The sequence below is a fragment of the Takifugu flavidus genome, chromosome 11 (assembly GCF_003711565.1).
Source record: "Takifugu flavidus isolate HTHZ2018 chromosome 11, ASM371156v2, whole genome shotgun sequence".
Lineage (NCBI taxonomy): Eukaryota > Metazoa > Chordata > Actinopteri > Tetraodontiformes > Tetraodontidae > Takifugu > Takifugu flavidus.
The window spans coordinates 3,062,056-3,077,212 of NC_079530.1; the positions used below are offsets into that span (position 1 = coordinate 3,062,056).

The window sequence follows — 15,157 nt, forward strand, 5'->3', positions numbered from 1 at the left end:
TCATTTATTCAACTCTTGTAAAGAAAAAAGTTAACGTCAATTTAGGTTGACATCTTTTCATGTTAAATTTAGATTTAATGTGAAATAAAGCATACCAACCCAACTGCATTACTTAATCATCCCCATTTATTTCCGATGCCTTATTTATTTCAACTCTTTGAGGACTGCTGTGCACACTTTGTGTCAGTAGGTGACCTGATATTTGTCATAGCATTAATGAAAGCATATCTACATAGGTGCATAAAATTTTGCTTGCTGGACCAAAATTTGATAAAACAAAATCAAAGCTAGGCTTATTGTCAAAGCTTACACATCCATCTAACTATTTCTGCTGCTTTAATTCTTCTAACGGGATTTAAAACTGCAGAATCAAACTTGGAAATGTGTTGGGTCACTGACAGCCCAGTCACTGCATATGAGGGTTCAGGCAAGATTAAATCCTTGATTGTGATCTATAGCATGTAGAAGCTTCTCCCGCAGAGTCTCAGTACTGGTGTATTTGGGTAGATCCAGTAGGTTGAAGCAGGTGTGAGCAACAGGTAAGTAATGCTCCCCTCCACCAGTGGGCTGAATCACCAGCTTCAAGCTTTTCATGCCCAAGATAGGTATGCGGTCACTTCCTGTGAGGAACACTTAAGAGACCAGAGACATCGTTAATGAAATTATAAACTGCACTTGGCAGAAAGTAATCCAATTTCTTTTATTTTTTTCATAAAGAGGGGACACTTACAGAGAAACTGTTTTTTCTTCTGTAAGGGGAGACTGTGGAATACCTCCCAGAAAAGCTTGATGGTGGGATGGTCCTTCCAGTATTCTCCTTTGTATTCAGTACTCTGGAGAGAGGGGACACAAATTGCACCATTCCAATGGATGAGTAAATGTTTCATGTTTATACTACATTAGCAAAAGGCAAAGAAACAGGTGTTAAAGAGACCTTCTCAAGCTCCGCCCAGTCATAGCTGGTGTTGCCAATGACCATGGCTTGCAGCTCATTCGGCTGGAACAGTTCGAGAACTTTTCCACCACACACCTTGTGAAAGCCTGCATAGAAGTACTCAAACAACGGCGCCACTGATGTGTTGAAAACATAGTCAACATATGCGTTGACAAACTCTTGCCTAGAGGAAGGAATAAATTAATAAATTCCTACAGTAAACCCTTTAAAAAAAAGTAGTTCCTGGAAGAAAATGATTTGTTAAATATCTTTCAAAATTAAGCAGGACTGAGTTAGCAACATGATAAAGTTTTATTACTATTTAAATTTCTCATGTGACTTTCTATGTATCTGCGGTTGGATTGGGAATAAACATAGAGATAAATAAAAAGCTCCTAGCTGAAGCAGGAAACACTTACCTGTTTGATTTATTGACACTGATGTTTTCACCATTAGGTATTAGTTCAAAAACTTCTGTGGCACCGTAATTTTCCTCTGTGATCTGAGAATTAATTAGATATTAATTAGGTTATTGGCAAAGTTGTGTTGAAAATAACTGAAGTGTTTAATAAAGTGAATAAAGCTTAAAATAGCTTTAACATTCACACAGGAACAAACATTAGGAACACTGCATATTTTTTTCCCAAATCAAGAAATGAAGAAAGGTGACTCAATTTTATAATTTTACAGAAAAGAATCAGATATTTAGTGAGGACAATGATTGGAAAATGGAAACAAATAAGAAGTAGAGAAAATAATAGTTCAAATGACCTGAAATTGCTTCAAAATGATATCCAAAGCCAGAACAATGCGGAAGAAAACTGAAATCCATGGTCAGAATGGACGGACTAATAGGACAAATAGCAAAGACATCCAATGATAGCCCTCGGGAGATCAGAAACAGCCATGATGGAACTGATTAAACTAAATTGTTCTTTTTGTGTTGGTCTAGGAGCCTCAGTTTGCCAGATGACCCTTCAACACTGAATTCAAGCCACCGTGCAGCTGTGAAGGCTGTGGAGTCTGGCGGCAAATGCATCACGATCCGGGGGCGTATCATACTGCTGAGACTTGATTTAAGGGGTCAAGTTGCATTATTCCAGTTGAATGGGCATTTCAACAAGCTCATGACCCTGAACACATCAGTAAGTGAGCAGCATCCTGGTTCCAGACCAGTGTTATGGAGTGGCTAGGTCAGTCCCCAGAACACAAGCCCATAGAAGACAAGTGTGGTGATTAAAAAAATGCTGTTCATGAGACAAAACATGCGGACTTGTTGTAGTTAAATTGTTGGAATGCCTGTTCACAGTTGGAAGAAGTTGCTCAAGTCCATGCAACACAGAGGTCAAGGCTATACGAGTAAATGTTAGAAAAGCTACAGCTTCAAGCATTTTTTAGTTTATACAGTAATGGATAAGCTATCATTTTAAACAGCCCCATATTCCACTGTTTTTCTGTAAAATAATACAAATGATGAGTTTTCTTCATTTGAAAAGAATGCAGTGTCCCCAGTGTATTACCATGTATGAATTTAAAAGCTTTTATCAATATTTTATTTTTTATACACTTTTTTTATACACTATTATTCTGAACACAACCGCATATTGGGTAATTATTTTACACTGAATAAACCAGATACAGTTGGTCAGTTTTACTGTAAAGTTTAAGCAGAATGTTTCCTCAAGGTCATCTTCTGGGTAATCCAGTAGTGCCTGTAGACTCCTGGTGTGAGAGAACACAAATATACACCTTTTACAATATTATTAGCAGCTCTTGTGACATCTTCTATTCTAACAGCAGCTTTAAATTCAGTTCAAAAGATACTGAGGCTGAAAGCGACACTCTAAACACATCTAAAGTGTGTGAACCTTTTCTGACCTTCCGACATCTGGCGTGAGCTCTTTCAAGTCATCAAGTGTTGGTTTCTTCTTCAGGAGCTTCTTGTAAAGGGCAACGGGGAACTGGAGCTCCACTATAGTGAGATTGTAGATGGCCAGGCCACAGATGATCCCAATGAGATTGAACAAGTCAAACTCCTCAAAGGTCTGCAAGCAAGAGAGCACATCAGCTCGACAATATTTAGAGTCAAAATATTACACTGCGTTTTCATTAACTAATGCATATGGCCGCAACTACCATCACAGTAATAAGCCAATAATAGTTCTTGTTGCTGTATGCATTAGTTCAATCAATGTTACAATAATGAGAAGCATTTGAGGAGTGACATTGTGACACAGTTTGTACAATGGATTCTGTTAGGACCTAAAAGATCATTTTAGGGTATCTTATCCACATTAGAGTGAAACGTTTAATTTGCAAGTGATCGTAAACTAAAAGGATCTTACAAATGGGTGTTTCACATCCAAAAGCTATTGAAATAAACTGGCACATATAAGTGACTGTTCCCTGGGAGCAGGAATGAGAGCCAGCTGTTTTGTATACCGGTAATAAAAATAGAATTGGAAAAAATACAACAAAAGGTGGAGCACTACAATAGCAAATCCGGAAGGGAAACACATGACTGATAAGAGACTAAGGGCCTGATCTACTAAGATCTTAAATAACAAGCTCTAAATTGCACTTTAATATACAACATACAACTGTGTTGCAGCCTATTTAAATGAGAATTTTGCGTGTACTACTAGTTGTCACCTTGGAGCAGAAATATTACTCTGGCAGCTGCCAGCAGTAGCTATGGTGACCGTGTTTCTCCATAGGAGATGTGGTTGATTTTTAGACTGGCTCCAAATCAGCCCTTCGGTCATCCAGGTGCAAAAACACCCGCCGAAATCAGTTTCAGATTTGGTAAATGAAAAACTCTGCACATCTGCACATTTTATTTTGCACATCCTGATGATCTACCGTACATATATACTACATATTCATGAAGGCAAACATGATAAATGGAGTGCGTGGGCTATTTTGCTCATTTGACAGATGCAATCCTCAGTGCACCCAGTTAGTAGATCACATTTTGTGTGTGCCATCAAGTTTACACTTGTTTTAACACAGACAAGCCTTCAAATTAAAACTCAAATCAGAATTGTTCAATCTTTGGGTTTGCCAGCAGCTTTTGTAAACTCATTGTTATGAATGTAGCCACAAACTATAGTTAAATAAATATTTAATCAGCATCAACACAAAAACATCAAACATTAAGCACCTTGTTAGAAAACCAGATGAGCCTGGACTCCTCGTAGTATCGAAACATTCCATATTTTGGATCCATTAGCTCTTTCATGATCAGGAGGAAGAACTCCTTTCTCACCCCTCCGGCATCAACTGCCTCCTCACCCACAAAAATTACCTGTTTTGAATGACACAATACGCAGACAAATCAGAAGAATTTTTCTTCACATAAAAAAATTAAATCAATAATTAGTGAAGAACTAATCAGGTCTCATATGGAAAGCTACAAGCATTTATTTTAGGTCTCTTATACCTTGAGTGGTTTCTTGTAGTCGACATTCTTGGACTTCCTGAGCACTTCCATGGTGTCTCCCACAATATTATCCCTGCGTACGATGAGAATGAGGCACGGGTTGACCGATTCCACTGGCATGAACAAAGAGCTTAAGTTCTGCATCTGTGCTTGGTCCACTGCCATCTATCAATAAAATAGGACAATGCTGAATGCATCTGCAGAAGTCTTGGTCCATTGTAACATTGAATGAAACCAGTAAGACCGTCAAATGATTCACTTTTACCTGCATCTGTAAGACAGCATCAGTCTGAAGTAGTGTGGTTTTTGCTTGGGCATCAAATACAAAGGGATACCTGCACAGAGTCACCAAGCTGTCGGGACCCTGAGGACACAAAACTACAATCAGTCAGTCAGTCAGTGAATAAACCCATAAAGGAAAATTAGAACTGGAATTCCAACCAAGTCTGGCACACAATAAACAGGACTTCATGTGTAGCACCCTCATTCTGGCACTTTCTCTTTGGATACCGAGCAGGTCCAGGAGAAAAGCAGTAGTACTTTATTTTAAAGATATCATCCAACTGGTATTTCATCTAAGTTTACAGTTCAGTTCCAGTCTGTTACACCTTTTAATCATCCTCCATATCCAATTTCTCAGAGAGCTAAATATTTAGCAGTAAATGCTAGAGTAAAGAATGAAATTGTTGGAAAGATAACTGATGATCACCGATGGACTCACCGATGGGAACATCTGCCTCTGAAACCATGTGATGTAGTCATTCCTGATGTCTACCAGGTCATCCAACTCGTGGATGTAAAACTTATCATATTCAATGATGTGTCCTGCTCTCTCACTCACCTGCAGCAACAGGACATTTGTTAGCAATGACTTGCAAACGCTAATAATATTTTTTTCCCTTTCTTGTTCTTACAGCATGCAACATTTTCAGAAATCGGAGCGATGTGTCCAGGAAGCAGTTGAAAATTCTCTGCTCAATAGATGGAATTCCAAGTTTGTGCATCCGAAGCAGGTAGACCACAACTTCCTTGTACAACTCCACCAGCCTCTGAAAGAGCATGCCCTCAAATGTAGACCACCAATTTCCTGATGAGAACAAAGCAATCAATGAAAACTCCTAATTTTAAAAAGTTATCAACACATCATTTATGGGGAAAACTGGTTTTGCCTACCTAGCACTTTTAATGCAGCCTCTTTTAACATAATAATGGATTTGGCAAAAGGAATGGTGATGGTCACGTAATTATTTTGGTCACTGAAGAGTGGGCACTCTGGCAGGGTTAGATAAAGTCTCAGGGATTCGATGTCTGGAGGTGAGTTGGTTAGTCTAGGCAGTAGGTTCTTCTCCAAGCTGGCAGCAATCTGCAACCAGACAGACGTAGTCGGTTTGTACTTACGTAAAACCTTCTGTTGAGCCGCCCTCTTAATGAACACTACTGTTTATCTGCCAAGTGCAGATGGAGCAGGATTGTCTCGGTACAAAATACACAGCGGTTTTAGGGTAAACACATTTTAAATATTCAGCACTTTGGAATAAAAAAAAAGCAAAGTGAACTGAGTAAATATAACAATGTTCAATAGCCCAACTAGTGATCTGCCCCATATCCCAATTCTCTTATTTCACATCCTCTGGCAACAATATACTGTCAGCAATTAATCTTTAGCCTCCCAACTTACTGGCAATGATTTGATAAAGTGATGATACTCTCTTCTGTTTACATGGGTGTTTGAGGCTTGCATTAGGAACAGTTAAACATACAGTAGGGGAAATGATTATGTAATCCTCTGCTGAATTTTAAGTTTGCTCACCTACTAAGAAAATAATGGTCTCAATTTTTTATAGATCATTTTTAATTAGCACTTATAGAGAAAGCTTGTTGGTCTGCAGAGATGAGCCAGATCTTGCAGTTGGTCACCAGATTTGCACACAGCTCAGGAGGGATTTTGGCCCACTCTTCTTTATTCAAACATTCTAAATCCTTCAAGTTTATTGGCTGTTAAGCAGAAACTCAAAGACTTTCTATTGAGCTGAGGTCTGTAGACTGGAGAACTCCATGACCTTAATCAGCTTCTTAAAGAGCAAAATTGCTTTCAAAAAGGAAAATGGGAATGCTGGGTGAAAACATTGTCTACCTGGTAGGAAAGAAAACCTGGCTGGATTACCGTTGGACACCCCGATTCTACAGTCACTCCTTTGTTGCCCTAACAGCATGTTTCAGGTCATTATCATGGTGAAACAAACCTCCACGAACCATTTTTAGTGCTGTTGGAAAGGAATTTTACAGAATATGGCCACTCAGCATGGTGAAGTCACCATGTACCCTTTGCATTTTTTCACTGTGCGGATGATGTTCTTTGGGTCTGACTAAGATTTATTTCATTCTACGTACACAGCAGCTCATCTTGATGCCAAATAGCTCAACTTTAGTTCCATCAGATCACATCCCAAGCCTTCCTTGATTCATGTAGATTCTAACTGGCAAACTTATGGCAGGTGTGTATAGATGCCTTCCTGAGCATGGGGACCTTGAGAGCAGTTCAAGATTTTAGTCCTTAATGGCACATTAAGTTGTCAAATGTTCTTTTGCTGACTGATGCCACAAATGCCTTCATACCATTAAAAAGCTCCAGCTGTGTAGGTTTAGGCTGCTCCTTTAGTTTTCTCATGATCATCCTCAATCCGCATGAAGATCCAGACCAAGAGTTATTAATGGTCATTTTGTGCATCTTCCATTTATGGTGCCAATAGTTTTTACTCTCTCCCCAAGCCTTTTGCTGAGGTTTCGTAAATTATTCCAGCCTTGACATCTTCTCCCTGACAACTTTTGGCAGCTTTCTAGTCTTGCCAATGCTGGTACAGAGATTGGAATAGAATCAATTGATTCCTTAAACAGATGTGCTTTATACACATGGAGCATTGGTGATTGGTTGACTGTACACAGCCGTGTGCCACATGGAGACCAGCCAAACTGTAACAGACAGATTTCTGGCTGTGTTCGAGGGGGTCAATATTTTTTTAATAAATAAAATGCACACCACTTTAGGACTTTTGGATTGTCTTTTATGCATTTTTTGACTGACATTCCCTCTGTTACCATAAGTCCAATACCATACCAAAAATTTAATTGTGAGAGTGTTTCATTATAAATTAGCAAACTCAAAAATTCAGCAAGGATCAAATAATTATTTCCCACAATGTTTAAGACAATAATGGATCAAGTAGATACTGTGAGCACTGACCTGCTGACTGATCTCGGGGTGATCATGTTGGATCACTCTGTGAAACAACAGTCGAGCCATGTTCATATCCACCCCTGAAAATTTGCTGCTGGTATTGAAGTGATCTGGATTGCTGTGTAACAGAATAGCAACCGCTGATGTGAAAATGTACCAGCTCAGAAAACTACAATTAAGGACCTACAAGGTAGCACGAATATAGAAGTTATCAATTGTATAATTGTGTGTAAATGCATAAGGAAATTGAACACATCCAATAATTATTTGAAGACATGGGATTCAATAAGGGAGTCCAAATAAAAGGGGGATTACCTTGTTGCTAGAAAAGATCCATTGAGACAACTTGCTGAGGAGAACACAAGATCAATCTCACTGTAGGTCACATAAGACAGAGGCAAGGGATTAAATAATTTCCACATGGAGATTTTGACCATGTGAAATGATACACACAGCAATGGCAGATTGTTTTCAAAAAGGATTTTACCTGGAGATTTCTAGTGAAAGTCTTCCAGTGGAGTGACTCAACCACTTCTCTATGATATCCTCATTTAAGGTGCAAATACCTCGGTTGGTCTGAATATCAGTAATGGTCTGTGGCTTCTACGCAAAAGAGCAAATTTGCTAACAATGGTAATAGGCCATCTCATTTGAACAAAGATCTTTAAACACTCCAGATCGAAAAAGGACTTACATTAGGAGAGTAATAGTGAGCGAAGCTCTGGTCTCCTCCTGCATAAATTCTATGAATACAGAAACACTGCTCCGATTCTGTAAACCAATGAAATGTCAGCCAGCTATAAATGCATGGATGTGGCCCAACTTTCATTCAAATTTGTTAAGATTATGTATTTTTAAGGAATTTTTTTTCTCAACTGTGTATTGTAATGAGAGAACACATTTACAACGCTGCCACGTCAGAGTATCCTACACCAGCATTGTTGCACAGGGGACCAAACAAGTGGACTTTAAACTTGTTCCGAATGATTCAGATTGATCATAGCTACTGATTTTGTCCAAGCAGGAAATGATTCACTAGTTCGACTCAGTTATAAACTCATCATTGGTTTAAGGATGAGTTCAAGGAGCATAAGACTGATCTAAAAACAGCTTTACTAGTTTGAAGAAGGCAAATGTAATGGAAAGTCCGAATAAATTATTGGGCCAGAAGAAACCAAGAAAATAACTTACATTAAGTAAAAATGTGTTAAGACTCCAATAAAGACTAGACTTTTTTTGTAAACACAGTGGCAAAAAGTATAGTAGGGAAATTGCTAATCAGTAAAACATAGAGCCATTAAGAAAAGTCTTGGGAGCAGTTTGGTACACAAATGTACACAAATCCCAAGCACTAATCAACTGTGAACTCAAGCAACGAGTCTGTGACAGGAAAAAACACCGTTTCAATGGTTCAATTCTGTCAGCAGAAGTGATAAATATTCACCAAGACACCTGTGGATGGTTATGAAATCACGCCCATGTAGGTTAAGATGACGAGACTGGAAATATAATGTTAGTGCAGCACTTTGACCCATTTTGTTGAAAGTCCACTCAATTTAGCCTCTGTTGGGAGAAGCTTGAAAGTCTGTAGTTGTGTCTTTTTATTAAACATGATGCCACTTCTTGCCTGATTCTATTGGAGCAGCGGAGGCCACAAAGGGTCCTTTAACGGGGGCAGGGCTTTTTCTGTTGCAAGTGGAGCGGGTACCAAGCTGGCCATTACCACCCAGCCCAAATGAGTACATCTTTCCAGAGGAGGGTGTAAAAGCCAGCGTGTGCTGCCTAACAGTTGGACAATTCAAAAATTGTTCAGTTTAAGGAAATTTTAATGTAATCTATGTTAGTTGATGAAGGTAAAATACATACATAAAAGCATGAGGATAAATACCTTCCACATGAGATCTGCGTAACTATATTTCCCATGAGCTCAAACACTTTCCTCGGATTGATTTCATGGTTTGTGGAATTATGGCCGAGTTGTCCATATCCCCCCGCTCCAAACGTAAAGACACCTCCTTCCTGTGAAACGAGACACACGCAACATGCAAGTTAGATACTGTGATGTCATTTGTTCCAGGTTTTTGTTTGAACAAGCCTGCTTGCTGAACAGCAGGATCATCAGAATCACGAAGGTCCATCTTGGCAGCAGGGGGGCATAGTGGTTAGGACTATTCCTTCACAGCAAGAAGGTTATGGGCTTGATTCCCAGCTACAACAGGCCTTTCTTCTGTTGAGCTAGGATGCTTTCTGTGTCTATGAGAGTTTCCACTGGGTGCTCTGATTTCTCTCGCCATCAAAAAGTGTACAGGTTAGGTTGATCCACAGTGGCACAGGACTGATGCTCTGTCAGGCCCTGAATTTTCATTGTACTCAATTGTATACCAAAAAATAGAAAAGAGTAAATTTTGATACAAAACTGAACTAAACACAGCTTCCGTACAGTCAGAATATTGAAATCCTCTCATTGGTTACAGTTGATACCACAGAAGTCAAATTAGTTCAAAATACTTTTCCCATTTCCTTGTAGCTTTAACTTTGTTTTCAATTAATTGGAATTATTAATAAATTACTTGTTAAATGTTGATTTAAGATTATTATCCTTCACAAATACAATACACATAACCTGAATCTCCTTTAGTTGGAGTTAGGGCTGGTAAAATTAATGTTTTCATCCAGATAAATTCATTTCTATGAGCAAGATTTATGTCAATGACACAGGCTTTATAAAGGTTTTGCAAGTTGCATCTCAAGGTGCGTGATTATTGAGAAACAATTCTTCACTACCATAAAGTACACATTGCAATCAATGACCAGAAAGATTATCACATGCCTTTGTCAGTGCTGCTGTGTGATCTTCTCCACAGGAGACATAAATTACTCTCTGAGATCTCAGCGACTTCAGAAGAGCTGGGAACCAACGGTCTGTGAAAACAAAACAAAAAAGTTAGTTTAGAGTCCAGGGTTTCAATGCATTGAAGTGTTTTCAGGAACTCAGCAGCCACCATTGGTGTCGTTAAGGCCAAGCTGACCAAACTTGTTCCGCCCCCAACCAAACACTGCGCCTGAGAGGGTGATGGCAAAACTGTGAGCACCACCTGCGGATAGCTGGGCAAAAGGAATGCCCTGTAAGGACTGTATGAGCTGAGGAGTGGAGATACTGGATCCATGCATTCCCAGCCCAAGTTGTCCAAATTGATTTTGGCCCCAGGAGAAGACTTGACCCCCTATAAAAAGAAAAATAACATGGACTGTCAACACAAAGATAAGGTTGAGGTGAATAAATACAGATATTACAAATACAAACCATCCTTACCTTTTGATAGTGCGTGCGAATGACGATATCCACAGGCTACCTGAGCAATTTGCACATCTGACAAGCACTTGATGTTTCTAGAAATGGAGAACAGAGAGAATAAGTGAACGTGTTTTGATGAGGGTCCACAGCTAACTAACCACTTCAATAGTTGCTCTGATATTGAGCAAATTGCATGTGTTGTGCATGCATGAGGAACCAGAAACAGATGCTGAGACAGATGCAGTCATGCAATGCACTTGTAGAAACTTCCAGAAGTACCAAAAATAACCAAAATTTGTGACTATAACTTCTTTTCCCTAAGAAAAGGACCACATTACAACACATATTGGTTGAATAAACCTCTATTCACACCTTTTAAGGGAAATGACCTGTGGTGATACATGTGAGGGACACCACTTCACCGGGGAAACCTAGTATTGTACCTCAGGGAAGACTCTTGCATGCTAAGGAAATATCCACCACAATCCGGTGTGGAAACTTTTTCTTAGACAGTGCTTAACCCTTGGTCAGATAGCTCAACAAATAACTGGTCACATAAACACACACCTTGGTTGTGGTCTATACAGTCTATGTATTTCTCAGTGGCAATGTGAATATATACATGCGGGCAGGCCTCACATGCCACCACAGGTCATTTGCCTTCAAAGGTGTGAACAGAGGTTTCTTCAACACGAGGGCGTGAAATCCCATATATGTCATCCAAAGGGAATTGACAAATAGGGAACTGCACAATACAGCTACAAAGAATACAGAGCTTAAAATACAAAACAGCCATACAATTAAGTTACTTCACAGAATTCAATGTCAGAATCATTTGTCATATAACATGGACAGTTAGGTGCCCTAATAAATTGAGATGAAACTATCACTGCTTCTGCTATCTTCTGTTTAAACAAAATCAGTTCCTCTTCATACATTCTAATAATTTAATACAGTTTAATAATGTAAATGCTTTTACATTCACAAGCGTGAGTCCATGGTGGATTACACAGTACAAATATAAGTAGTCCATACTCCTCAGGGCCAAAACAGTGCTGAATTTACCTAGGTACACGCACGCATTCCTCAAAGTTGTTGAGGCCCAACTGTCCATCTGAGCCAAGACCCCAGGAGAAAATCTGTCCTTTGTCATTCAGGGCCAGTGTGTGTGACTCTCCACCTGACACCGCCACAATGATCTGTGCATCCAAAGCTACGACATGTTCTGACAGGAAACAAAGAGAGAATGGTTTATGGGCTGAGGGCATCTAGCAAGAGGAATCATGACAAAAGAAAAATCAAGTTATTGCCCACCTGGTTTTTTTCTGGGCTTTTCGTGACCCAGTTGCCCTAAATCATTACAGCCACAGGTGTACACCGTCCCATCATCCAGCAGGAAGACTGTGTGCTTAAGGCCACAGCCCACGTCACAGACTTTCTTCCCGTGAAAGAATTCACATTTTCTTGGTTCAATCACAATCTCCTCATCAATCCCACCCAAACCTAACTGTCCGTAGGAGGCATTTCCCCAGCACAGCATGTCTTCCCTTTAAAATCTCCGTCCCTAAAAAAATAGAGGCCTGACTTAATGCATACAGTTTTTAAAGATCCAAGATGAAGTTGAGCTGAAACGTATTAAATTAATTTATCATTACTGCAACATCAGTATGTGCCATATGACACATAACAAAAAAATTCTTGATCTGCTTTCATGTCTGACATGTCAGTATATAAGGCCAATCAGACAAAGCCTCACTATTAAATGCAATTATGATAATGACTGAGTAGGCAGCAGGTAATGTAGATTAGGACAATTGAACAATGATTCAATGGCAGTCTCTGACTAGGTTTGTCATCTATGGCAACAAGAAAAGTTTAAAAAGGGGCATAAAAATGTGTTAAAATGAAAGTAAAAATAAACTAGGAACGCACATGGAGAGTGCAGACTGTAGACCTCTGCAGAGCAGCTCATTTCCCCACCTATTGTCATTTACACCTAAAACTAATTAATTAGAATACCTTCAATGTCTGCCTCCGTATATTGCTCGTCTTGAATTCCAGGTGTTAGCCTCAGTGAAAGAATTGCTGAGCTCGGCAACAGATTACAGACTATGATTCAAATTAGAGAATTAAGGCACTTGGAGAGATCTGAGTTCTCTTCCTTTAATGGAGGTTATTCAACTTAAAAATAAGCAGCTTGTTTCCCCACATGTTGTGACTTACACTTGTAAAGTGTACAGCAGTATAATACAAGGTTAAATAATAGGTTACTTTATGATTAAAACCTCTTGACTTTGATCAACTATGATGCAATATTCTCCACTTCAAAGAAACTCCCGAGTGACTTGCATATAATCACATAATTTAGGTGTGCATAAAATATATCAATACATAGATAGAGGAAAACATTATTCAAGCAAAACTGATGGTAGATGAGAGTCCCTGGGTTCTGACATTTCTTTAAGACATTGAACACAACATTCATCAGAAACATTTACAACATAGTAAAACATGCATTACTGAGAGCTGTGAACCGACCATTAACATAGAGTAAAACGTAAATGACGGGATTTTTTTTTTTGCATGATTTTATTCATATTTATATGCTGGATTTTAAACAATCAAATGCTTAAAGTTAATCTTGCACTGTTATGAGGATCAAGTGTAAAGAAAGCTAGCACGTCCTAAAGGTATCATCATTACAAGCAAGACGGATTAGACTAGAATAGACTAGAATAGAGAACTTTGCCTATAGACAACTTGTTGTTGATTTGAATTTCTTGTTGTAGGGTTACATAAATGTTAAGGCGAACAGTTTTACAAATGCTCAACATATGAAAATAGTGCAGCTTTTGACGAAGAGTGCATTAATGTTAGCAAGCTAATGTCAGCGGTATCAGAAACACTTCCCTCAATATTGCACTGAGTGGTGTCAGAATAGTTAAGTGGAATCACCCAATGCTCTGACTATTTTAATTCTTCGTTTTAGGAGTTAACAAGTTAAATTGCAACCACGTTTTAGTTTTTTGGGGGGCTGCATGGTAAATCTTACCAAATCTTCCAGCTCTGACGGTGTTATAGTCGTCCTCTGCTAAATTGCTGATTGCTCTGCTAAAAATGCACATAAAAGGACATTTTGAAAGATGAATATCAAATAGTTGCGTAAATTCTTGCCAGGCCTCCACTTTTGACTGATCCGTCAACAACTGCTGCGTGTGAGTGTGGCGCTGAATGTGCTCCGAAGTCGTCAAGTTACCTGTACTAAATGTGAGTGTGAGGATTTTCTTTAAGAAATAAAACCAATGTCTTTCTAGTTTGTATTAACCTGGGGAAAAGGTTGATGATGTATTTTCTCTGAACAACTAGTGCCATAAAAACAATGTTGACGTACAAATATAAAGTGAAATATCGGTGTTGACTAAATGAAGGGGGCTAAATAGGTTCTTTTACTTTGAAAGCAGCCACACCAATCCGGAAGCAGTATTTCTTACGTACTGTTTATAGTAAAGAGAAACATCTTGACGTATTACAACATTCTAGAGCAGCACACACGCGCATGCGTGTTACATTCGCCACTAAAATTTAACAGAATAAGGTGTTAGACTAAAAATATACAGTGTCCATGTATAAAAAGAGTATTGGACAGCATATATTTGTAAATGTTTAGCTATTGTATTTAATCGAAAACTACTGTAGTATGTACATATTTCGAAGTCCACTTATTGAAGGAAAAAAAAAACAGAACCCTAAAAAGTAATGACGATTAGGTTAATGACAAACTAAGATAAAATTTGCGAAACTAATACAAAATCTGTCTTTGGTTTGTCAAAGCATTGTGAAGGTTGTTTATGTCAGAATACTAAAAATCTATCGTAGTGACAATAATAAGAGGGAGAGGAGAGGAGAGGAGAGGAGAGGAGAGGAGAGGAGAGGAGAGGAGAGGAGAGGAGAGGAGAGGAGAGGAGATGAGATGAGATGAGAGGACAGGCATAGAGCACAGAGCACAGAAACACACATAAAAATACACTATACAGCGGGTCAGCGGGGCCGGAGGTCATCATGCAGCTCCAAAGGCGGCAATACCTGTAAATGAATAGAGAAGGGGGGGGGGGGGAGCAGAAAAACTACACAAGAATCAGCATAACTAGTCTGCTTAATGAGGAGGAGGAAAGGAGAGGAGAGGAGAGGAGAGGAAACCAAGACCCAGTGGGGTGACAGAGGCCTGTCAGGTGATCATGTTTCCGGACCCCG

At 39.1% G+C, this 15,157-nt stretch overlaps 1 protein-coding gene across 1 annotated transcript; it reads right to left on the minus strand.

The window, feature by feature from the left end:
• Positions 1 to 108: 108 nt before the first annotated feature.
• On the minus strand, positions 109 to 14,151 carry herc4 (HECT and RLD domain containing E3 ubiquitin protein ligase 4). Its single transcript, XM_057046807.1, has 24 exons — positions 13,959 to 14,151; positions 12,221 to 12,470; positions 11,972 to 12,131; positions 10,925 to 11,001; positions 10,614 to 10,835; positions 10,442 to 10,533; positions 9,500 to 9,630; positions 9,239 to 9,393; positions 8,306 to 8,382; positions 8,099 to 8,214; positions 7,927 to 7,986; positions 7,618 to 7,729; positions 5,550 to 5,739; positions 5,291 to 5,463; positions 5,098 to 5,217; positions 4,642 to 4,740; positions 4,377 to 4,541; positions 4,098 to 4,241; positions 2,813 to 2,979; positions 2,590 to 2,656; positions 1,354 to 1,436; positions 935 to 1,118; positions 731 to 833; positions 109 to 632 (listed from the first exon to the last, which is right to left on the minus strand). Exons 2-24 carry the CDS (start codon positions 12,444 to 12,446, stop codon positions 424 to 426), a joined length of 3,132 nt encoding a protein of 1,043 aa, XP_056902787.1. The 5' UTR covers positions 12,447 to 12,470; positions 13,959 to 14,151; the 3' UTR covers positions 109 to 423.
• Positions 14,152 to 15,157: the final 1,006 nt, after the last annotated feature.